Consider the following 24,924-nt stretch of genomic DNA (forward strand, 5'->3'; position numbering starts at 1 on the left):
TCAGCTATATGGTAAGTTCAAGGCCAGCCTGAACTGCACAGTGAGACTTGGGCGGGGGAAGGGGGGGTGGTAGCTTGGTGGCACAAGCTTGTAATTCCAAGCACTTAGGAGGCTGAGACAGGAGGAAGGCTATGAGTTTGAGGCCAGTCTGGGCTAGAAAGTGAGTTCAAGGCCAGCCTGAACTGCAGAGCAAGACCTTGTCTCAAAAATACCCAAAAAAACAAAAAAACACTCTAGATAAATTTTGTGTAGTAGAACACGCAATTATGGAAAAATCATCTCCCTATAATTACTTAAGAAGGTAGCAGATTTGAATTCAATGATGAATGTTTGTGTTCCCAAGTAAGAAGAACTTGTATATGTTTTTCAGATCTTACCAATATATTTGAGTCCTTCTTGCCCCAGCTGTTGGCCTACCCTAACCCCATAGATCCTCTCAATGGTGATGCAGCAGCCATGTACCTCCACCGACCAGAAGAATACAAGCAGAAAATTAAAGGTAAGGAGGAACACAGTTTAACCGGGAATCAGAAAAACTAATCTCTTGGGCTGTAATCACTTAGAGCCCTTGGTGAGTTACCTAGCTCCTCAGGACTTTCTCTAGACTTAAGTAGCACTGAGCAACCTTGAGCACAAGCCCCAGCAGGCGTGCCGCCACCCCCCCTCTCAGTTACAGTGCCCTTAGGATTTAGAATCCTGTGTTTCCACAGTCATGGGACTGGAGTTTCATTAAAAGGAGAACGTTACAGACAAACATCGAAAGCTCACATGGGGCCAGGAGTGGTACCTACACTTCTGTATTTTTTTTTTCCCCTTTTTATCCTTTTTATCGGCACCAGGGATCAAACTCACAACTGCCTGCTTGCAAGGCAGGCGCTTATGCCGCTGAGCTAAATCGCCAGCCCGGTACCTACACTTCTGATACAGCACTCTTGGGAGGCTGAAGCAGGAGAATTGGAAATACAAGCCTAGCCTGGCCACTTTAATGGCATATCGAGACCTGCCTCAAAATAAAACGCTAGGAGTGTGCTAGCAAGAGATGGCAATGTGGGTAGTTTACAGGAGAGTGAAGACAAACAGGACTTACTTTCCTTCTGTCATTCTCCCCAGGTCTCTAGAATATTGTTTGGTGCTTTTGTTTAGATAAAGTAGAAATAAATCTACTGTTTAGATAAAGTAGAAATAAATCTACTTAGGTAAATTAATTACAGATTTGAAAATTAATATCTAATTTATGTAGCACAATAGCTACATAACCAAACAAACATGCATTCCAAGAATGAGGCAGTCATTTTCAACTAGGTAAAACTGTTATGAAAATCTGCTAAAATTCTGACATAGGAGTCACTTAACTGGGGTCTGCAAGCCAGATATTTCAGTGCAGAGAATGTTCTGTAGTTCTTACTCATGATGCTTCACTAGCCCTATTGCAGTGCATATCTGCTCTGGTCCCCGGAACAGAAGGAGCCCAATCTGTCTTTGTCTTAGAATGGCCTCTGGCTTTCTGAAGTGTTAACACGGAGGGGATCATTATGTCTTCCTTGTAATCTGGGAGAATCATGACCATCAGGCCTGAGCTCACCTCCACTTCCTTCTGTGCCTTTAGATAGCACCTTTCCTCATGAGTTTGTGTGTGTGTGTGTGTTGTTGGGGTTTTTTGTTTTTGTTTTTTTGTCGGGAAACAAGATCTACTCTTTTTGTTTCCCTTAAGAATCAAGCTGTTTATTTCATTTTCAAACTTCCTGCTTCTTTATCTTAACTGCCATAGTTCTTCATTTTTCTTCTTTTGCTAATACTGTGAGCTCTTTTCTTCTTTCTCATGAACCTTTCTTAAATCTTGTTTTCCTGGACCTCTCTGTGTCTTTCCTGTCTGTTTCATTTGTTTGTTTTTTCCTTCTTTTTAAAAAATCTGTTTCATTCAAACATAGAAGAAAAAAACTACAATAAACTTTTAAAGCACATCAATCAGGATTAACAATGGTACATACATTACACATTGTCATCCCCCAATTATTCACCCAGAGTACAAGACATCTGCCTTCAGCTGTCTGAACTGTACCAGTTCAAACCTTTCTCTTGCTGTCTTTCTGAAAACTAGTCATTCCATTTCCCAAATGTGGACTTTTATGAGTTGATTCCCATGGTCCTTCTTCCTCTCCCTCTTAGAGAGCTAATTCACCTCTCAGCTTCAGATATTTCTTTTGATGACTCCTAAATGTGTGTCCACACCTGACCCTTTTTCCAGGCTGCTGCTGGACAGTCCACTGTGGCGGTCCCCACATATCAGCATACTCAACTCAGTGAGGTGTACTTGCCCTTACTTAGCCAGGGTGTCAGTCAGTATTCCTGTGTAGCTGATTCTGGTTTAGATTACAGCCTTGAAAACAGAGTTAAATATTGAGCACCCATGGAAGTGACTGGTCATTCGTGGAGTTGTCTAAGGAGATAATACTTCTCTGCTCACAAACCTTCACGAAGGGGCATCATCACCCTGCTTTTCAGGGCTCTCTACGAAGCCCATGATCTCTAACCTTGCCTTAACTCCTGTCAGCACAGCACTCTGTGTCAGTGCAGTTCGGTGAGTTTGAGGTACCCAGATATATTTCCTCCTTTTGTTAGTCATGGGAAGTTTCTTTCTTTTTTTTTTAGAGTGGGAAGGATTTATTGAGAAAGAAAATTTCTGTCTCAGAAGGACAGAATGGGGCCCAGAAAGCAGGTTGCCTGTCACTTTCAAGGGTATTTTATTACGATTAAAGTATAGTTGCTTAGGTAATGCTAATCCAATTGAAAGTCACAAAGTAGGTCTGAGGTGGGACAAAACTATGGTGAACTAGTAAGATTACAATAAATATAGTTACTTAGGTCTTTGACTTGGGCAAATGCTCATTTTCTACGGGCTTAGCTTAGTTGTTGGATGGGATTTAAAGGTTGGGTAAGTTCTCTCTCTAATCTTACATGCCTCCAAAAAAATGAAAGGTCAGAGTGGCAGGAAAAGATCAGAAATGTGATCAGAGAAAGGAAGTCTTTTCTTCTCATGCTAACACAGAGTTATTGAAACAACTTGATCATAAGTCGTCACTTTCCCTGGAAAGGTGGGAATGGGCAGTCTCAACAGCTAAGATTGCCTCTTCACCAGCATCAGACCAAAAGGAAACTGAGGCAAAACAGGCTTGAGCTTGACATTTCCTCTAGAGTGTAGAGGAGGAGTAGGGTCAGTCTGTCCCAATGAAACCTGTCCCTCAAGTCCTAAGAATAGCTGTCAGCCTTTGCTCTTTAATTGGGAGTTAGGGTCCATGATTTATCAATAGACATGTGTATTTTCTAAATACAAACTAGATTTCATAAACTGTTTTTTAGCATTTCATATCAAAATTCATGAGGGGGAACTCTCAATACTACTTTTCCCTAGCACTGCTATCTAAGATAACTAACCATAGCAGCAAGAACACTAAAAGTCCAGCAATTAGTCCAAATGTAACACATACAAAACAGGAATAAAATATCCTAGTAAAGAAGCATGACCTTCCCATGATAAACTTAAATTTATCATTATTTTAACAAAATTACGTAAGAAACAAAGCAGGAGCAATTATAAGCAATAGGCAAAGATACAAAAATTTGAGGCATAAAAATTTTGATTAAACAGGTCACAATCCAGTATCTATGAAACAAAAGCACACTCTTACCTCTCTGTCCAGAGATCTCATTGGGGCCTCCAAATGATATAGGAGAAAGAAACTTCCAACATGCTAGTTATCCAAAATGCCAAGTTTTTTGTTCTGTAAAGTCAAGGAATGAATTCTAGAAACAAGAGAGGTTAAGAGTAGAAGTTATTAAGAGAAAGAAAGCTGCTAGCAGGGACAGAAGGGGGCTTGGAAAGTGGTTGGCCTGTCACAGAAAGTTTCAGCCTACATAAAAACACAGAATAGCTTAACTACCACTGACCCACCACCTACCTCTGGCAAAACTTTTCCATTCTGCCTTGCAAGCAAGATGTCACAAGTAGCTCTTTCTTACCTACAGGGTTTTTATGTACTAACCACTAAATTTGGGTCAATCTAAGGCCTGGATGGCCTGTCCTCCACTGCAGCTGGCAGAGCTTAGGCCTGTATGGCTATGCCTGCCTCCCTGGCCCCAGCCAGTTCCTTCCTTGAATGTTCCTGCAGGGCAGTTTAGCAGCTCCTGCCTGTCACCTGCATCTGTTCTCACCGCCTGTTAGTGACCTTGCTCTTCAGTTTGTCTCCTGAAAGGCCTCGTCCTAGTAAGTGTTCCCTAAACACTTGTTACCTTGAACATTCTGAAGAAAGTTAGTAAGATATTAAAGCAGAGGTGGTAAAGCTGTGCCATGTGCTGCAGCAGGCTGTTCATGTCATTGAAAGCTCTAAAAGGTTCGCCATCAGTAATGGAGTGTCACAAAACAACATCCCCGTGCAGCAACTTCTACAGAGGAAAAAGCAGAATAGCCAGCTCATTAGAAGGCAAAAATAACATTTCGAAGACTTTAGTAACATTCCTCTCACTCTTAAACATGAATTTAGGCAAATTCTTACCTAGATGAAGGTTCATCTAATCTCATGATTTTGGTGTAAAGTTTTAGGAAGTTAAAGAGTGCTAATGCTTATCTATACACTTTGTAAAGAAAAATACGAAAAATATTCCTGGCAAGACCCCTTCTCTGGCTGCTCAGATTTGGCAGGCCCCTATGGCTAGTTACCCATCTTCATAATGCAGTCTCTGTAACTCCGTAGGGGAAAAGACAAATCCCAGTAGCATGCAGGCATGTGTGTGTCCAGTGCCACCCTGATGGGTTTCCCACCATCTGTCTCTTTCATACTGTGTGTAGGTGAGTTACTAGAAAACTGTATATTTTTAGGAACAAGTTTGTTTATTCAGCTGTTCCTAAATTCTTTGTTAGCCAGCAGATTCAGCCTAGAATAAAGCACATAAAAGCAAGGTAAATGATACAGAGTAAAGTTACTCAGGCTCATGAGCATGCCCTGGACAGCCGCTCATTTCTTACTGGCTGCTTCTAAAACCTGACAGGCAGGATCTGTGTAGACTGAAGTCTGTTCCTAAAATAATAATCTGGGCTAACTATAATTATTATAACTACAAATTGAAAAACAGTGGGGATTTCCTGGTAAGTTGCTATGGTATCTTAACATCATGATCTGTCTGGGAGGCAAATGATTTTATTGCCATTAAAGTAAAAAACAGAGTGTGGGGTGCCTATTGCTCCTGCCCCTCCAGCATCCCAGAGTGGGGATGTGGGGTACTTACCTGTCTGCAGGTCAGGTATTCTGTATTGCTCTCCTGCTGTGGTCATCCCTCCCCCGTTCCCCATGGACTTAGCTTTAGCTATAGTGACAATGGTAGCTGTCCTTTTTCTCACCTCTGGCACAGAAAGGGAATCTTAATTTATGTCTTCTTTCCTCACCCCTGTGCAGAATATATCCAGAAGTATGCAACGGAGGAGGCCCTAAAGGAGCAGGAAGAGGGCACTGGGGACAGCTCTTCGGAGAGTTCTATGTCTGACTTTTCGGAAGACGAGGCCCAGGACATGGAGTTGTAGTAGAAGAAGCACCTGCTTTTCAGAAAGACTATTATTTCCTAACCATGAGAAGCAGACTATAATATTCATATTTAAACAAAGCAATTTTTTTTATTACTAAACAAGGTTTTTATGAATAATAGCATTGATATATATATATTATATATCACCCTTTAGATCTTGATTTCTTGGTCATTTCTCAACCTGAGGTGCATAGCATATTCCCACATTCCATTTTGGTAGCAATATGCGGTCCGAATGCATGCATTCATAAGTCCATTTGGCCAAGGCAGCCTGTGTGCTACTGAATGTCACATAGCCACTCTGATAAGTAGACATGAGTAAAAATAACAGGAAAAGTTGCTTCTTTTTATTGATGGTTCCAAAGAAACAAACCAAACCAACCAGCTCTTGAATGTGAAGATAAAATAGTGCTTTTTCAAATTGGAAAGGAAAAAATTGGGGAGGAAGAGGCCTGCTTTGGGAACATGTAGAGCCAGCCACGTACAAATCAACGGCCCCTTCCTGTGAGTCCTAGATGGGCCCATTTTGTGGAGTATCAGTGTAAAGCAGAGAGCTAATTAGAGAATTGAGAAAACATTTTCGACTGAACTTAAGTACATTTTTATATGTAGATTCCTGCCCTTCATGCTACCAGACCTGCAGCCACCACATTGTGTATTGGAGAACCTCTTGGAAGTATTTTCTAAGCCTGATTTTTTCTTGGGGTATAGGTTGTGATCCAGACCTTTTTTTTTTTTTTTTTTTTTTTTTTTTTTTGAGAGGACAGGAGGAGAAAAGTGACTGGAAGATATGGCCTCTCATCGAAAACACTTGCAAAGTCCCATGCTAATTCTAGTGTTGGGCCAGCTCAAGACTGCTGCCTGGACTAAATTAAACTGAAGGGGGTTTTGGTTTTGGTTTTTTTCCAATATGTGTGCATTGTGCTTAGACGGGTTACAAGTACCATCTTCACATGCTAAGTGATGGTCTCCTGCCTGGACAAGCTGCTCGGTGGACCACTAGATGCGAGAAGACCGGCCTGTTGGCTTCAAGGCCTAGGTTGCTCCTACTCCATGTCGTGTTTGATTCCCCCTGGCAGCAGCCTGGTCACCGTCTGTCTGTGGGGAGTGGGCTATAGGTATTCAAAACCCAAAGCAGATTCTCAACTTGAAAAACAACTGGAACAGATAAAGGCTCTTGTATCTAAAGGGCCTGCATATGGGAAAAACAGCTTTCTTCGGAGAATGACTGGCTAGAAAAGAGGGATTCGGGAACGTGATGTAGGAGGACAGCTTGTGAAGGAAGAACACCTCCTGTCCTGAGTGTAAGAGCAAGTCAGACTGTTTAACCTGTCAATCCAGTATTTGCTCTGCTAACCCTGCGTCCAGGTTGCCGTGGAGTTTCTTTCAATCTGAGTGTTGCCTGCTGAATCTGGAGGGGGATTTGGAGAAGTTTTAAACAACAGCTCTATTTTTTTTCCCCCACATCCAGTAGGACAGAAGTAGATTTAGCCAATCCTGAGATCTAAAGACAACTTTGAATGTTTCCCTGGGATAATTTTTCTTTTTAATGTGTTTTTAGTTTAGAAGTGCTGTGTTCCACAAGGTTTAAGTCAATGAGGTTGGAAAATACCTAATCTTTTTTTCTTTTTTTAAATTCAAAAAGCACAATCAATCTTTTCTTTGAAAAAAGTACAACTTGTTTTTAGCATGATTATTTTCCTAAATAAAAGACAAAGAATTTACTTATTAATTACGGGCACGAAGCAAGAGGTTTTCTTTTAAAAAGTGCAGTTCTATAAAGCTGTGGCTAGTGAACTGTACCCAGTTAGCGCTAGCATTCGTGGCTTGTTGGAAGGGTAGAATTAACTGTAACATGTAATGAATGGTGTACTTTGACCTAGCGCACTGTCTTCGTTGCTTTGGGGGCGGGAGGGTCTCTGCTGGCGCTGTCCGCGTGCTTCCCTGCTGCATTCACAGTCTGCTTGTGCTGTAACCTTTATTGTTAGGTGCTACTTAGGGTAAGCTAGAAGTGCTGGGTGGTGATTTGAGTTCAAACAATAAAATATCGTATTTTTTCAATATTGTAAAACAATAGTGTTCTAATTACCCTTCCAAAACAGTCCAGATGATTGATTTTGATCTTGTCCAGAAAAAAAGTGCAGGGAAGATGGTGCAGCTCTGCCTCACAGGAACCCATTTTCTCCAGTGCAGAGCCCACGCTTGCCCTTTTTCCAGAGTCCCAGCAACACTGGCTGAGGTACAGGCACCCACATGAAAATCGGGGTGAAGCAGCAGGCCAAGTGTGGCTGCCGAGTGTGTGTGGTGAAGGTGTAATTAGTCTCCTCTGTTAGCACTGGAAACTCCTGGGCTTGTGCCCAAGTCTCACCCTTCCCTCCTGTCATGTGCAGGTGTCCCTTGAGAGCACTAACCCTGACCCTGCACATATTTGGGCTCTTTGAGCCAAACTTTTCCCTTTGTAGGTTGGACAGAATCCCTTCTAATACTCTGTCCCCTGCTCCTATGCAAGGTTGGAAGAAAAGGCTTACAAGCTTAAAGGAGCTAGGAGCTCTGGTTGGGACTCGGGGGCCCCCATAATCTGCAGCAGGAGCTATTTGACAGGCTCTTTCTGAGCTGTTAGTGTGTCCCTTCCTTACTGAATGGCCCTCAGAGCGCTGAAGAGGTAAACTCGGCCTCAACTGGTGACAGGAATCAGAGCTGCTGTTGACAGTTTCCCTGGCCTTGGTACCCAGCATTTTTGAAATCCTACCTTGTGTTTTACCAGCACAAGCCATGCTGTGCTCCCGTTCCAACCTGAGCTTCAGCTCTTGCCAAACACGCAGCAAGGTGGCTGCAGCTGGCAGCGCTGGCCGCCCTAGAAAGCCCAACACGGGGCCGGTGGGCAGCAGTGTCTTGGCTTCTTTGTTGGCAGTCTTGCCACCCTCTTGAGGTTACTTTTCAGTTTCAGCCAGCGTTCTACACCAGTGAGTGAACAGTCAGATGTTGCCATATAATCTCTCTGTTACTAATGTTTTTGTCCACTTTGGAAGCTGTTCTGATTGCCAACCAGCTGATCTGGGCTACCGAGGAGTCCCCCTCCCACCCTCGGCTCCCTGTAGCCCTCCTTGGTCTTGACCCAACGCTTGCTTTTTCCTTGGCCTCCTCTTGGGACGGCCCCATCCTCTACCAGCCTCTGTGGCTCAGGTTTCTTGACACCCTGTCTGGGAACTAGTGCTAGTTTTTCTGCAGCATGTGTTGCCCCCCCTCCCCCGAAGCCATTTATAAAATTTAACAGGGGTTTTACTTCATCTACTTCCTAACTGGGTTTACAGCCTTGTTGGAGGAAATCACTCAGTTGTGCTTGAGCACAGGAACTGCATTTCTTGGGCTTCTGAATCCATGTTGCCACTTCCTGGTGGCCCCAGCAGGCTGCGTGGGGTGGAGGCTGAGGCACACAGCTCCCCCTCTCCTGAGGAGGGGCTCTTCATTTAGTGAATGCTTGTCTTGGCTGTGGGCTTGGGAAGAAATGGCCATTATTTACTGATTGTATTTGGTACATACTGTGTGATACTTGAAAAGATCAAAGGGACTTACCAGCCCTGAGTTGAAATCTAAGGTTTTTATTGCTTACGTTTTCCTTGCCCCGTCTCCTCCCTTCCACCTTTTCCCTTGCATTGTGATGATCTAGTGGGCACGTCTGTCACCAGGACAAATGCCGCCTCTGACTATAACCTCTTAATAGTTGTGTATAATGAAAACTGTAAACTTTTTTAAATAAAATGTATATACCTTGCCAAATGGCTGGACCTTGATCAATAAGATAGACCCCGTGAAGACTCTTGCCCATTTTTTTAAACACCCACCCACTGTTCCCTGCTCCCCTGATGAGCTCTTGGGGCGGCAAAGGAAGGACTGTCCCCACAGCCGTAATAGCCAGCAGGCCCTCCTCACTCTCCTGACTGCTGGCCACTAGAGCAGTGAAAGCCAGCTCCTGAGCCTGGAGGCCGACATCTGCCTCAGCGCCTGGACCTAAGCCTGCCAGCCAGCAGTGCGGCCTGAAGGGCCCAGTGCCAAATCATTGATTCCAGTGCATGTGTCCTCAGTGGCCACCAGAGGGCAACGCTGCCCTACCAGTGGGGAGACAAAAGGAGAGGTTTTTTGAGTCTCCTGTGCTGCTCATTCCTCTACATTCCTCCCTGCATCATGTATTCTATTGCCACCTGCTAAAGCAATAGGGGAGACACTTAAGAAGGTGGCAAGGACTCCCCAAGTGCTCAGAAATAAAATGGTCAGAGGATTCACTGCAGATGGCACTTGCTGTTCTGGCGATCTTGCTGATGCCAAAGCTATGTGAGGTTTGTTTCGGTACCAGGGAGCGAACTTAAAACCTAGCACTTGTCAGGCAGGCATTTACACTGCTGAGCTAAATCCCCAGTCCTGTTTGTTTTATTCTGTTGTGTTTTTTGAGAGTCTCACTATGTAGTTCAGGCTGGCCTGATCTTCCTGCCTCAGTCTCCTGAGTGCTGGAATTATAAGCATGTGTGGCACCTTGTCTAGCTAAGTGCTACTTCATTAGCTGGTGATCAGTGTCAAGCACTGATGAGCTTTTGTGGGCCTTGGCCCTTGGCTGTCCAAAAGTCCCTAGACCAGTGGCCTTTTACTGACACCTGCGGCTGAGTGCTCACACAAGCCCGAGCAACACCACACCCCTGGAAGCTGGAACCACTGCAGTGTCAGAGCTTCAAGGCGGCTCTGGAGAGGTGAGAGCACCTCAAGTTCTGTCTAAAAAGGAAAAACTGCTACTGTCTGCCTCCCCTAGGCAGCCACTCCTGGAGCTTCCCAGGAGGAGCTGGACTCTGCTGCCCCACCCACCGCACTCCCCAGTGTGGCCCTGCAGCTGCTTGAGTTGTCAGCCTTGTGGTCAGCCTCGAGTCCCAGAAGCTCTCCTCTCTGAAAGTCACTGTCCCCACGTGATGAGTGCCTGTGGCGCAGAATCTTGGGTGCCTTCCCCTTACAGAATTTGAACAGATGGGAGTATTCGTATTCCCACAGCCCATGGACCTGAGAGGCCTGGCAGCCATATTTGTAAGGGATTGCACACCTAGGTCAGGCTCCCTGTCCAGCGCTGCAAGCCTCTCAGAAGGGAAGTTCCCTCGGCCCCTCAGATTTAATGCAGAAGGTGATGGAAGAGCGTCTGTGTGTGGCATGTGTGTCCCCTTGATTCCCCTAGAGAGGATGTCTTGTTAAAGAGCGGGTGCTGCTGGCATCCTGAGTACATTAGAGCCCTTCCTGATCGGCTTGGCTTCAGGCCCCAGGTCAAGTGGTCAGAGGCAGCAGGCGCAGACTCCACCTCCCAAGACCATGGCCCTCTTGTTGCCCTGTGATGGACGAGGAGAAGCTGCTGGGTGACATGTGGCTTGGCCGCGGTCTCCCTCAGCTGGCCCTGAGCACACAGCCCTGCAGGCAGCCCCGCCTCTCATCAGTTCTCCTGGCCACCCCTGCACATTTCAAGGTGGAATGTTGCTCTTCTTTCGGTGCCAGGGATTGAATGAACTGGGCAACACTTTTAAAAGATACGTTTCTCTTAAAAAACAAAAAAATTTTTTTTCCTATAATCCCAGAGTGCTGAAGCAGGCACTCTGTAAATTCTAGAATGAAATAGACTCAAAAATGAAACACAGGTTTTCTGTATTATCTAAAAGTAAAATACACTTTAGAAACTGGTCTGGTAACAAATGAGCATTTCAGAAACGCAGCCTCTCCCCCGAGGCCCTCCTGACAGGAATATCTGGGTACCCCCCAGTCCGCTGTGGCAAGAGGGCCTCCCTAGGGTCTTCCTCGTTGTTAAGGTGCCAAGCAAGCGTGGTCCCAGTGACTGGCACAGCCAAGGCTGGCACCCAGTCTTCAGGTGGTAGCAGCGGTCTCCAGCCCTTGCGGGTCAGTCTCTGTGAGCTCCTGCCGCCAGAGGCGCCGCCAGATGCCACTTGGCCGACCTGCCTGAGAGTCACGCCCATGGGCTTTTCCCCACACCTCCATTTCCTCTGTGTCAGGGTGCTCAACCTCTGGGGCCTGCAGCAGAGTCAAAAAATGAAAAAAAGGTCCTCTGGGAACCCACTCCCTAGAGCAGAAAGGCAAAAATGGATGCAATCTACACGAACAATCGAAAATTTTCTAGCGGCCATAAAACGGGTAAAATTGCTGAGCCAGGAGTGGAGCGCGCCACCACGGGCCGGGGACATGGGCTCACGTCCCTTGGAGTGGGGAGGGAGTGGCCAGGCCCCTGGACGCCACCAGCCCCCGGCGCCCGGAGCTGGGCCCCACCTCGGCCACCAGAGGGCGCGCGGGCTCGCGCTGGTCTGCAGGGAGCGACGCGGAGGACGCCTCCCGGTGGCTGTGAACTTAATGGGCGCGAGTGCGCGCTCAGCCGCCCCCAAGCCCGGGTCTGTTCTGAGCTCTCCGGAAGGGGGGGAAGGGGGCGACCCTGGAGGAGAGGGCGCAGCGGGGAGGGCCGGTTGGCAGGCGGGGGGTGGGGTGCGGGCAGCAGCCCGCGTGCGCCGGGAAGCGGCCCGGCGGGAGCCTTTAGGGCGCGAGGCTGAGCTGCGGCGCGGCCCATCCGAGGGCGGCGGCCGCGCCCTGAGGCTGCGCGGGAAGCCGGCACCGCGGCGCTGCGCTCAGAGGTCCCCTCTGTGGCTCGCTCTCTGTCGCTCGTTGCTGTTGAGACAAGGGCTCACTTTGTAGCGCATGGTGACCTCGAACTTGCAGCGCTCCTCCGGCCTCAGTCCCCCAGACGCTAGGATGACAGGCACGCGGCACCACTCCCGTCTGTCCTTGCCCTGCGTCCCTAGTCCTGGGGAAAGTCTCCCACTGTGTCCATGGAGAGACCTGTAACCCTAAACCAACACTGACCAGAGCCCGGGCTGCCATCACCGCAGGAGTGGGCCGAATGGGTACGGAGCTGTGGCTGTAGCCTGGTGACACCGGCGACTTCTGACCGCAGCAGTGCCCGCGCAGCTTCCCCCGACTCCTGCCTCTGCGGATGGACGGGAGGACAGGTTTGTGGTTTGAAGCCTCGGAAGTTGGGGTGTCGGGTGGGGCACCTGCAGCAGTGGGCTCCTAGCGCTCAGTGACTATGGAAGTGCTGTTTGGGCTCCATGCTGCTCATCTCTAGGCTTATAAAAGAAAAAAGTGCTATCCCACTTAAACCACTGCTTTAAATGTTTTGTTTGTTTTCCATTTATTACAGTTGAACCTTGCCTTAATGCTTTGATAACAAAGACTGGGAATGATCAGAGACAGGGTTTTCGGTTGTGAGCCCTCTCCTTCCCCTCCCTCTCCTTCTTCTTCTCCCTCTTCTTGGAAGCCCTTCTTCACACTTCTACTGACATCCTATAAGCGAAACACAGCCACATGGCCACCCTGCATCTTCCGGATAGGAAAATGGATTTCAGCAAGGCACTGTCCTTTTAATAAATTGGGGTATTGCCCGGTGTGGTGGTGCACTCCTGTAATCCCAGCACTCAGGAGTCTGAGGCAGGAGGATGGTTGCAAGTTCGAGACTTACCTGGGCTACAAAGTGAGCTCAAGACCATCCTGAACTGCAAAGCGAGACCCTGTCTCAACAAGACCAAAAAAAAAAAAAAAAAAAAATTGGATTTCTACTATTGCAACATGTCAACATTTTAGTTTTGGAATTTTTTTTTTTTTTTTTTTTTAAGTATCAAGGGAGGCAGCAGGATCAGTATGAGATCAAGGCCAACCTGGACTATATAGTGAGTTCAAGGCCAGCTTAGACTACATAGTAAGATACTGTCTCCAAAAAAAAAAAAAAGGTACACATCATATACATGTTCAAAAAGTACTTTGTTGCAATATCATAAGTTCATTCCCAGTACCAAAATAAATAAAGTACTTCGTAAGAACTAAACCCTGACTCTCTGGGTGAAATGGTGTGGTATCTGGGTGTGTCTCAGAATGACCTGTGGTGGGAGGGGAATGTACAAAATGGTGGAGTGCAGTTGCTGAAGTGAGTGACAGATACGTGGGATTCCTTATACCATTCTCTCTGCTTCTGAATACCAGGTTGTCTATTTTCTTAATACTTGTTCTTTTTGGGGGGGTGCTGGGAACTGGGGACTAATGCAGCGCCTTTTTGCACTGAGCGACATCCCCAGCCTTTTTTGTATTTTTTATTTTGAGAGGCTGCTGGCATTGTAGGTGTGCCACCATGCCCAATTCTAACTTACTTGAGCAGAGGGTGTCCAAGCAGCAATACCTAGGCTCCAGGTAGTCCCCAAAGAGAGAAGGAAGGAGGAAGCTGATCAGATGTCTGCCTGAGGAGGGCCCTGACAGACTTGATAAACCCAGGGCAGGAGGGGAACCCTGCCTGTGACAGTCCTGGCAAAGCAACCATTTGCTTGGGATAAAAAGTCAGACCAGGAAATCCAGGTGTGGTGGCACACACCTGTAATCCCAGCACTCAAGAGGCTGAGGCAAGAGGGTCACTGTGCGTTCAAGGCCAACCTGGACCACATAGTGAGTTTGAGGCCAGCTTGAACCATATACTCTGCTTTAAAAAAAAAAAAAAAAAACAGGGCTGGGGATTTAGCTCAGCAGCATAAGCGCCTGCCTTGCAAGCGCATGGTTGTGAGTTCAATCCCCGGTACCGATTTAAAAAAAAAAAAAAAAAAACTAGGGGCTAGGGATTTAGCTTAGTGGTACAATTACTTGCTTGGAAAGCACAAGGTTGTGAGTTTGAAAAAAAAGATCAGACCAGAACTTCCCTGCCAGTAATGACAGTCAAGATAGCACAGACACCAAGCTAAAGGCTTCGCTTACAGAGGAGGCTGTGTGACCACCCCGGAGGACACCTGTCACTCCTCTTGTCCAGCCTCAGGACTTCAATGTCATTTACTGCTCATTCCTTTAGGGCTGTGTGGGTCCTGGAGGCTCCTATACCACTGCCAAGTTCAGAAAGGAGGTTAGCAGATGCATCCAGGCTGGGGAGCCCACCCTGCCCTCCCTCAATGGAAAACTAGTGCTCCTTTATATTTAGATCAGGCTGTACTGGCTTCTGGGCATTTATAATCATGAATCCTGATTAGCCAGCTGTGATGTCATACACCTGTAATCCCAGCATTTTTGAAGGCTGAGGCCAGAAAATCACATTTTTGAAGGCTGAGGCCAGAAGATCAAGTCCAGCTGGGCAATTTAGTTACTTAGCAAGACCCTGTCTCAAAATAAAAAGGCTGGGACTATACCTCAGTGCAAAGATTCTGGGGTTTGATCCCCAGTACCATTAAAAAGAAAATGCAGATAAAAGATCAGATTTGGCCAGGAGTGGTGGGATATACGTATAATAGTAGCACTCAGGAGGCTGAGGCAGGAGGATCACCTTGAGTTTGAGGGAAGCCTTGGCTATGTAGCAAGACTCTGTATCAGAAAAGAAAAAAAAAGGTACTGTAGCAGGAAATGCTCCTCCACTCCAGTATGTCTACTTCAGTTGCCCAGGTAATAGTTCCTGTTGCAGTTCTGGTTGCTTCAGTCTGCTAGAAATGGCTGGTCACTGTGATGCATATTGTCTTTTTCTTTTTTATCAGTACCAGGGATCGAACTCATGGCTGCCTGCTTGCAAGGCAGGCGCTTATGCCGCTGAGCTAAATCCCCAGCGCTGTGACGCATATTGCAAAAGCCAATCACAGAGAGCAAAGTACTCTATGTCACCCCTCCCCACCTTGCAACTCCATGAAAACTCCCTCCTAGGGCCTTTGGGGCTGACATTTTAAAGAATAATTGATTCCATATCAGTGCCTGTTGGATGTTAAATAAATTTGACTCTAAATCCTGGGTGTCATTTTGGTGTTTCTATTTGCTGTTGTATCTGGTGTGTTGGCTGGGAAGATTGTGCTGACCTCTTTGGTCACAAGCCCTAGCCCTCATGGACAGAGCAAGAACTTATCCAGGTCCCAACAGGAAGGTGCTCCCTCAAGATTTCTGCCTGCCTGCCTGATTCTGGTAAGACCTCCAGGGGCACCCCAGTTAGTCTGTCAGTTTTGCTCAGCTTGAGCAGAAAAAGAGCATGATCATCTCTCTCATTAGTTAAGATCACCCCTGAGGGAAGGGGTTTGGGATGTTTCACCTCTGAGTGCCTGCTGAATGAATGTGAGTGAATGGGCCAGACAATATAAGCAATAGGCTGCTCCATCTGTGCACCAGGACTGGGAAGCACTGGTCATAGTGGCTGGTTGAGCCCTCACCTGTGGTTCCGTGGCAATTGACTTACAGCATAACAGAGGCCTCACACCCTCCTTATCTAAGCTGTGCCGAAGTCCCTGTGAGGCACATGGCCAAGTGGGCACCTGAATGGTCTCCCCCCCAAGAAGCACCCACCTTTTGTCCTTTGTGGTTGTGCCATTGTTCATTGGTACACAACACATAGTAAGTCAGCGATGGGAACTAATTAGTCAAAACCCACAGTCCCCTGACTGAAGGGGGAAAAGGGCTTTTCTGAGGTTGCAGAGTTAAAAAGGAAGCCAAGGGGGCCAGGGATTTAGCTCAGTGGCATAAGCACCTGCCTGGCAAGTGCAAGGTCATGAGTTCAATCCCTGGTACTGAAAAAAAAAAAAAAAAAAAAAAAGGAAGCCAAACTGTTCATAGAACAACAACAACAAAGAGGCCCATTCTGCTTGAGAATTCCACCATGGCACCCTCAGTGGCTGCTGCATGTGCTAACAAGTTCCAGCCTGCCCCCACTCCCATTTCCTGACAGTTACTTTCAGCTCACCCAGCCAGCTCCAGTCTGATCAGTCATTGCCCGCATTCACCACAGAACGCCCTCCCCACTGAGATGCGCCTATCCTGGTCAGAGAGTCAGCTAATGCCCACCTGAGATGGCTGTCAACAGTTTTCTTTTATTTGTACCAGGGATTGAACTCACAACCTCGCATTTGCCAAGCAGGCACTTACACCACTGAGCTAAACCCCTGGCCCTATCAACAATTCTTTCTGAGGCCCACTTTTGACAGGAAAAATTGGACTGTCAGCCCTGACAAATGAGTCTCCATGGCCTTTCCCAAAGGTCACCCTGACTAGAAGCATAAAATCAGTCAAGCATTTTCTCAAAGGCATCAAATAGGGCAGAGAAAAACCCCATCAATCACTGTTACCTAGAAACCTAATAAAAGCACCTGTAAGAAAATCCAGTCTGATAGTCAACCATACTCTCTGGCTATGAGTTATAAGGGCTGTGGACACAAAAAATAAATGCCCCTTTGACTGTGAAACACAAACCTGACTACCCAGACCCACCTCACCTCTCCTCACCATGTTTGGTCTGGATTGATGGACAGATCTAGCTTTACCAAATTGGGACCCTGAGAGCCCATAGTCATTGCAAAAGCTGAGCGCAAATCTGTGACTTTTCTGGTAGACAATGGAACAGAATTCTCTGCCTTCAAAAGTTCTCTATCTCAAAGAGTTATCATTGGGCTGGGGATGTAGCTCAGTGGCACAGCACCTGCCTGGCAAGCACAAGATCATGAGTTTGATACTCAGCAACCCCCCAAAATTACCATTGCTGGAGTAACTGGGACCTTGCCTCTTGTCCCTTCTGCCTGGCACAAATTTTCAGCTTGAGAGGACATCTCTCCAAACATAAAAGTCTGTCACCAAGCTAGTCAGCCTCTCTCTCATTTAACCCTGCACTTTTCATGAGAGGAAGATGATGCCTGCATCAGCCTGAGATAGATGATCACAATCCTGAAATTCTGAAAATTGTCCCAGGGGTATGAGCCAAAGACTCACCTTCAGGCCTGGCCATCAACCATGCTACCTCATCATGACCCCTACTGCTGTCAAATATCATGGAAAACACACACATATCCAGCCGCCCCCAGGTGCCACCTGCTTTACATGTCAAGATTTAAAAGATGGATGCTTCTGCTTGCAGGTTGCTCCCATAAGAAGATCCAGAGACAGGACACAAAGGCCAGTTCACTTGGACTCAATTGTCAGAGGAGTGTGGGAACTCTTCCTCTATTTGAGGAGGCTCTAGCAACAGCCTTGGCTGCTCAGAGACAGCCTATGTCTCTGTGCCTTCCAGATCCACAGTTCTGTTGCAGTCCCCTGGCCCCTGAGATTGAGCCATCAACCAACTGCCTCTGATTGTGAAACTCCATCCTGGATCAAACAGTACCCCACACCATGAGAAGCTCAAATGGGAATTCAGAATCACAAAACACATAGATTGTCAAACTGCTGGTACACCTCTTCTGCCTGTAAAGAAATCCAGTGGAGAACATTGTCCAGTTCAAGATCTCTGAGCTGTCAACATTGCCCCGGTTGCCCTCCATATATTTGCCTCAGTCTTATCCCACCTGTAGCCTGCTGGCACACCTGCCTGGAACTGAAGAAGGCCTCCTTCTGCCTTTGATTGGCTCCTGTCAGCCGGCCAGCCTTCTCAAAAGCCCCAGCTGTCAACACAGAAGTCAAGCTGCTTACTCCAGTCCTTGCTCCCCCACACCCTGCTGGTTGTGTTTTTGTTTGTTGGTTGGTTTTTTTGTTTGTTTTGTTTTGTTTTTGGTACCGGGGATTGAACTCACCACCTCACACTTGCCAGGCAGGTATTTATACCATTGAGCTAAATCCCTGGCCCTGGTTGTGTTTTTGCCTTAGCTCTATGGAGAGAATAAAAAATAACCAGTAAGGTCCTTACAAATGACAACGATTCAATAAGCATCCAGATCTCCTAGATCAGATTAACTCCTTCACTTCCTAGAGTCAACTTAGAGAGAATCCCTGTAATAAGGGAAACAAGTCACAAATTTCTGGTGGGAGAAGTTTCAGCCTGGGGGACCTTGGCTAGGTCTTGTCTCAGAAGATCACATGTAATATGCCCAGAAAAGATTTGCTAGGAATCTAAAAGGACGAAATGTAGCAGAAAATGTCCCACAGCCAGTATACTTCAGTTGCCCAGGCGATGGTTCCTGTTGCAGTTCTGGTTGTTTCTGTCTCCTAGAAATGGCTGGACAGTGTGATGCACAGCTGGTCACTACAATGCATATTACACGGCATAATCAAAGATAGCCACGTACTCTGCTTCTGTAACCTCCTCTGCCCAGTCGCAATGCCATAGTAACCTCCCTCCCTGGGAGCACTGAGCTACACCTCCTTCCCTTTTTATATTTTATTTGGAAACAGGGTCTGGCTAAGTTGCTCAGGTTTGTCTCCAAATTTTCGCTTTTCACCCTCTCAAGTAAATTTCCCAGTAATATAAGTTTTTTTTCAGGTTTCTTTCTACCCAGTAATTTTAATAAAAGAGAAAAGCATATGAACTAGTTTGTTGATTGGTATATAATCTTATTTTTGCTAATAAGAGAAGATATTAAATATCTTAATAGACTGTAAAGATTAATTATAATTGTGGTTAATTAAAATAATATTTTATTGTATAATTTAAGAAGTTTTAATTATCTTGTGAAATAAAATACATTTTAATTAAAAACACAATGATATGCAGCTTTTTTTCCCCTTTACTAAGCTCAAACTTATGTCCTGTGGGGCTGGGGATTTAGCTCAGCAGCATAAGTGCCTTAACTTATGGCCTGTGCATGCTAGGCAACTGTACTGAGCAACATTTCTAGTCCTTTTTTATGTTTTTAACTTTTATTTTGAGACAATGTCTCACTAAAGTGCCAAGGCTAGCCTTTGATCCTCCTGCCTCAGTCTCCCAAATGCCGGGATTATATCTGGACAACACCACACCCAGCATTTTATACAATTTTTAAAAGTGGGTTTTGGAGCTGGATATGGTGGTACACATCTATAATCCTAGCACTCAGAAGGCTGAGGCAAAAAGGTTGCTTTGAGTTGGAGGCAAGCCTTGGCTACACATGAGTTCAAAGACAGCCTGCCGGGGCTGGGGATTTAGCTCAGCGGCATAAGTATCTGTCTTGCAAGCAGGTGGTCGTGAGTTCGATCCCCAGTACCGATAAAAAAAAAAAAAAAAAAAAAAAGACAGCCTGTCTAGGCTACATAGTGAGTTCAAGTCCAGCATGGAAAACAGTGAAAACCTGCCTCAAGAAACAGCCTGGCAAACATAGCAAGACCCTGTCTCAAAAACATAAACAAAAGCTAGGTTTGGTGGTGTACACTTGTAATCCCAGCACTCAGGAGGCTGGGGGACTAGGGGTGTAGCTCAGTGTGAAGGCTCTGGATTCAATCCCCAGTAGTGCAGGTTCACATGCCAACACACACACACACACACACACACACACACACACACACACACACACTATTCTAGAAACAGGAACAGTGTAGTTGGGCTGGGGAAGGGGAAGGTAGAGGAGAATATTTCAATATTTGAAATATATAATCTGGTTGCTGTCTGTAAGAGAAGACCGAAGTCCAGGACTGCAAGCAAGCAATCCTGAGTTCGATCCCCGGTACTGATAAAAAGGAAAAAGACAAAAAAAAAAAAAAAAAAAAAAAATTAAGGATGACTATTTTACTTATTCTCTCATTGCTGGGATACAATACTGAACACCCACTAATTAAGGAAACAAGGGTTTTTTTGGTTCATGTTTGGAGAGGTTTCATTTCATAGTCTTTGCTGGGAGAGATCAAGGAGGGAGGGTGTGTCTTGCCAGAGACCCCTTCTGGGTCATAACAAAAAGGGGAGGTAGCCTCGATTTCTTTTTTCTTTTTTTGTTTTGACTTTTTGAGACAGGGTCTCATTATGTGGTTCAGGCTGGCCTTGGGTTCACTTTGTAGCCCAGACTTGTCTCAAACTTGCAATGATCTACCTGCCTCAGCCTCCTGAGTTCTAGGATTACAGGAGTGCACCACCATGCCTCCTGGCTCGTTGATTTCTAACACTCTGCTGCCCAGTTTGCAGAGAGAGGCTTAATTCCTCTTAGTGATCTGGTCACCTCTTCGGGTGCTACCTCTCCACATTGCCATGAGGCGATCAAATGCCAGGCACAGCGCTGGGGATGTAGCTCAGTGGTGAGCACCCGCCTAGTGCCCCTGAGGCCCTGACTTAGGAATCCCAACCACAGAGCAAACAAACCTTGCTCAACCCTCTGCAGCGCATCAAGGCTTCTGAGACAGATGCTGACCTCCAAGGAGGTTCCGGGCATCGTAGGACCTCTGGGGCCACAGTGGGCAAGCAGGGAGGGGCTGAGCCTCGGTCCTTCCTGAATCATGCTATCCCTGTGGTCACACAGCTGGTCCCACCCTCCACGAAGAGTTAGGTCTCCTCATTCCCCTTTATGACATCACTTTGCTTTCCCAGGTGTGCAGACTGCCCAACCCCTACTCTCTCCACCCAGGAAGCCCCTGTCCCAGCTTCTCATCCATGCGGCCTCTCCACCTCCATGCTTATGGCCTGATTCCTGAAGGTGATTTTCCTCCAGTGTCACCTGTGTCCATGCATCAAGGCTCTGTCTCAAGAGGATGACAGACCTCTTAGAAGAAGCCTATTGGGCAGCCAGGAGCCTCCTACTCAAAGACAGTTGCCAGGGACTGGCCACAGCTTGGGTCAGAACCGCGGCCCGTGAGAGAGACAGCCATTCTACACTGTGGCACCCAGACCTGCTGTGGTCAGATCCCCCCTCCTCCAGCCTGCTCTGTAAAATGCCCCAGCTGGAGCCCCTGCTGCTGCAACCCCCATTAGGGCAGGATCCAGTCCAAGACCCGGCGGCAAGGCCTCAAAACAGACCTGACAAGTACCTAGGAGGAAACAAGGCTCCCCTAGAAGGTCTTGCACCCCAACAAGGGTCAAGCACAAGGCCTGGATTATTTTCCCAACTTCTGACCTGGGAACCTCTGTAAGAAGTAGCCATGAGAGGCAGGCACGGTGGTTGGTACATGCCTGTAATCCCTGCACTCTGGAGGCTGAGGCAGGAGGATCACTGTGAGTTCGAGCCCACCTTTGGCTCCAGAGTGAGTTCAAGGACAGCCTGAACTACATAGTGAGGTCTTGTCTCAAAAAAACAACGAAAAGACATGGCCATGGGAACGGCGAGGGCTCAGGATGTTGGGGCAGGCATCACCTGTTTGCATTTCTCTTCACCTTGTTTCAGAGGCCAGGACACGAGAGGTGTCCAATGTCCCCACCAATGGAGGGTGGAATCCAGGGGGCAGGGGCACCAGGCTCGGGTTACTACCCCACTCTGGAAACAGGGCGCAGGGCCAGCAGGATCAGTGGCCATTACTAATACATGTGCTGGCTGGGGCCAAGCAGCCATCCCACTAGCTCCAGCTGGGCTCCTGAGAGCACCTGGTGGCTCCAGCTCAAGGACTGAGGTCAGTCTGGGCCCGCAGTCACCTCAGACACCTGTGCCAGCCTGAGGAAATGCCACTGCCAGTCTCCAGGGCCTGAGAGCACCCCTGCCCCCCAGCACCTGCTCAGACACCTCTGTGCCCGGCTGTCCCCCACGGAGCGGGTGCTGCCTGCCTCAGATTTGAATTTCATTTTTGCAAGGGAAATGGCCTGCGCTCCTACCAGTGCTTCCACCTAGCAGTCCCCTCACTCATTCCGGGTACCCAGCACCCGAGCGCCACTCTGCCCTCTACAACCCCCAGTGTGACAGGGTCGAGGAACTCCTACATGCCTGGACATAAGGCTCTTCTGCCTGGGCCTCAGTTTCCTCTGTGGGCTCCCAGATGTCTTTGGGTTTATTGGCATCTGTTGCACTGTTTGTCTACACTTTGCTTCGCTGCAGAGAGGACTGGAGTTTGCACCCAGGGGCCCATCTGGTGGAGAGGGCACAGTCCGGCCTGATGTCCCTCAGACAGTCACGTGTGCTCAGGAAGCGGAGCCGCACACTCAAGGCCAAGCAGAGCTCACCAAGGTCGCACAGAGAGCTCCTCACCAGCCAAGACTCTTTCCACAGACTCCGATGCCGCCTATGAATAATTTGCGCCCCGCTGGCAGCGCAGCATCGACCACATCCCCCTTCTCACCTTTCTGGAACATAGGCCTCAGCCCTCTCAGGCTGCTCCTCCAGAGGCAGGGCTGTGTGTCCCAAATGCTTAGGCCGTTCCTTCCCATCCTGGAAAAAATGCAGCCAAAGTCTCTGTCCCGCTCAAACAGAGGGGTCTCCTCTCCTCAAAAGCTACCCTGTACATTTCTGATTAAAATCTCATTTTTGAAAGTACAGTGTTCATTAGTGCCAGGCCTGGTGGCCCATGTCTGTAATCCCAGTACCATGAGTGTAAAGCCAGCATGGGCTATGCAGTGAGTTCAAGCTCAGCTTGAACTACACAGCAAGACCTGTCTCAAAAAAACAAAACAAAAACAAAACAAAACAAAACAAAACACCTATTCATGGCGTTCAGCCAAATGCAAATCAGACACACACACATGCACACACGTACACTCACATTGCAAGATTACATACATAAAATGCTATTATTTTGCCACATCAAGGGTAGACCCCAGGGCTTGTGCTTGTCAGGCAAGATTTTACCACCAAGCGGTGACTCCAGACCCCTGAAACATCTGTGATTTATAACTTGGCATTGGGACAAGAGGAGCAGGAGGAAGTATAACTCTGCATTCTGCATGCAAACAGAGTGGAGTAATGGCATGAAGGAGAGCTAGACTTATTTAATGTCCTGCTCGCTGCATCCTAGGTGCCTTCCAGAGGGACAGCAGATTCCCAAGGACAGACTCACAAGGTCCTTTTCCCAGCTGCTTCCTGCTCCTCCCCTTCCCCTCCTGTTCTCTTCTTCCTCTTCTTTTTTTATTGTCCTCCTCCTCCTCCTTTGAAGTGATGGAGACTGAACGCAGGACCGTTACTCTGAGCAACACTCCCACCTCTTTTTATTTATTTTGAGATAGGGTCTCACTAAATTGCTAAGTTGCCCAGTTTGGGCTCAAATTTGAAATCTTCCTGCCTCAGCTTCCGAGAAGCTGGGACTTCAGGCAGGCACCGCCTGGCTATGAGATCCTTCTTATGGAACAGCTGTTGGCCATGAGGAGTACAACCAGAGCAGTGGTGACCTTCCACTACATATCCTGCAGGAATTCATGCTTCTTAAGCCAGGCTCTGACTGAGCATGCTGGCACATGCCTGTATTCCCAGCACTTAGAAGGCTGAGGTGGGAGGATTTCTTGTGAGTTTGAGGCCAACCTGGGCTATGTGGCAAAAAAGAAAACAAATAAATAAGTAAACCCCGCTTCCCAACATGGAGAGCTCTAATTGGCGGTTTGGCTCCAAAGTTCACCAAAGAGTTCCCTGAAGTCCAGTCCGTGACCAGATGTTGCCTCCAGCATCGGTGCCTGGTGGCCTGATCAGGAACAACTGCGGGGGGGGGGGGGGATCCTCTGAAATCCAGGCCTGTGCTGGAAAAAGTCCACTACCTGCTCTGAGTGAAGTAGTACATGCAGAGCAAGGTTGTGGGTACAGCACCCCTAAAATAGCAGGATCCATGGTTTCTAGTTTCTTAAAAAGAAACCCAAAACCCAGCTGTCCACTGGAAGAAATTGATTTTTCTATCTTCTTTTTTGGGGGGGGGGGGGTGTGCCTGGGATTGAACTCATGACCTTGAGTTTACTAAGCAAGTGCTTGAAACACTGAGCTAAATCCCCAGTCCCTAGAAGGAAGTAATTGAACAAACTATGATATGGTGACTGTGAAGACCCAATGTCCAGGTCAGTTTCCAAATGCCTTTTTCCACTAAAAGGACCCAATACTCTTAGAAGAATGGTTGATCCGAAACCTAGTGCAGGGAACACACAGTGAGCCTGGGACATTGTGTGCCAAAAACTGAGGACCTGCTCACAGAAAGGACACAGGAGCCCATTTAAGTGGCTACCCACTGGCTAAATCTAAGGTAAACTAGTATCAAAATAAATAAGCAAATTAGCAAATAAGAATCCACTGAGTGAAGTCCAGTCTGAGAGTCTACACTGCTGTAAATGAGAAATCAGGGGTGTGGCTGCAGCTCCCTGACATAGCGTTTGCTTAGCATGGTGAGCTCCTAGCTTTGAGCCCCAGCACCCCAAGAAATAAATAGACAAATGGAAAGTTGTGTGGGAAACAGGGTGTTTGCATAGTCTCAAAGCAAATGCACACAGAACACTCATCACTAATAAAGAGGACCTGAGGCACCTCACCCAGAAAGCCAGCATCTTGCTCAAGGGAGCAAGGCACCATTGTCAGTCCTGAGACAATGATACTGTCCCGCCTGACAGGTGCCGGAAGGTGGTGTGGCTTCCACTGTAGATAGACTAGCTGTTTTATGTACAACATATTGCTATATAACTTGGATGCACTCCTGTAATCCTAGAACTAGAGGCTGAGGCAGGACGATCACTGCAAGCTCAAGGCCAACCTGAACTACACAGTGAGGCCCTGTCTCAAAAAA

The 24,924-nt window shown here is 47.3% G+C and overlaps 1 protein-coding gene across 2 annotated transcripts in view; it reads left to right on the forward strand.

Moving 5' to 3' along the window:
* Positions 1 to 9,351, forward strand: part of Ube2h (ubiquitin conjugating enzyme E2 H) — a 152,183-nt gene extending 142,832 nt beyond the window's left edge. For both annotated transcript variants that reach the window (XM_063240803.1, XM_003475061.5), the window contains 2 exons: positions 371 to 499; positions 5,448 to 9,351. In XM_063240803.1, coding sequence (XP_063096873.1) covers positions 371 to 499; positions 5,448 to 5,572 — 254 coding nt within the window. In that variant the 3' untranslated portion in view covers positions 5,573 to 9,351. The remainder of the gene's footprint in view (positions 1 to 370; positions 500 to 5,447) is intronic.
* Positions 9,352 to 24,924: the final 15,573 nt, after the last annotated feature.

The sequence above is a fragment of the Cavia porcellus genome, unplaced genomic scaffold, assembly GCF_034190915.1.
Source record: "Cavia porcellus strain 051 isolate PalLab524CR breed Dunkin Hartley unplaced genomic scaffold, mCavPor4.1 scaffold_2, whole genome shotgun sequence".
Lineage (NCBI taxonomy): Eukaryota > Metazoa > Chordata > Mammalia > Rodentia > Caviidae > Cavia > Cavia porcellus.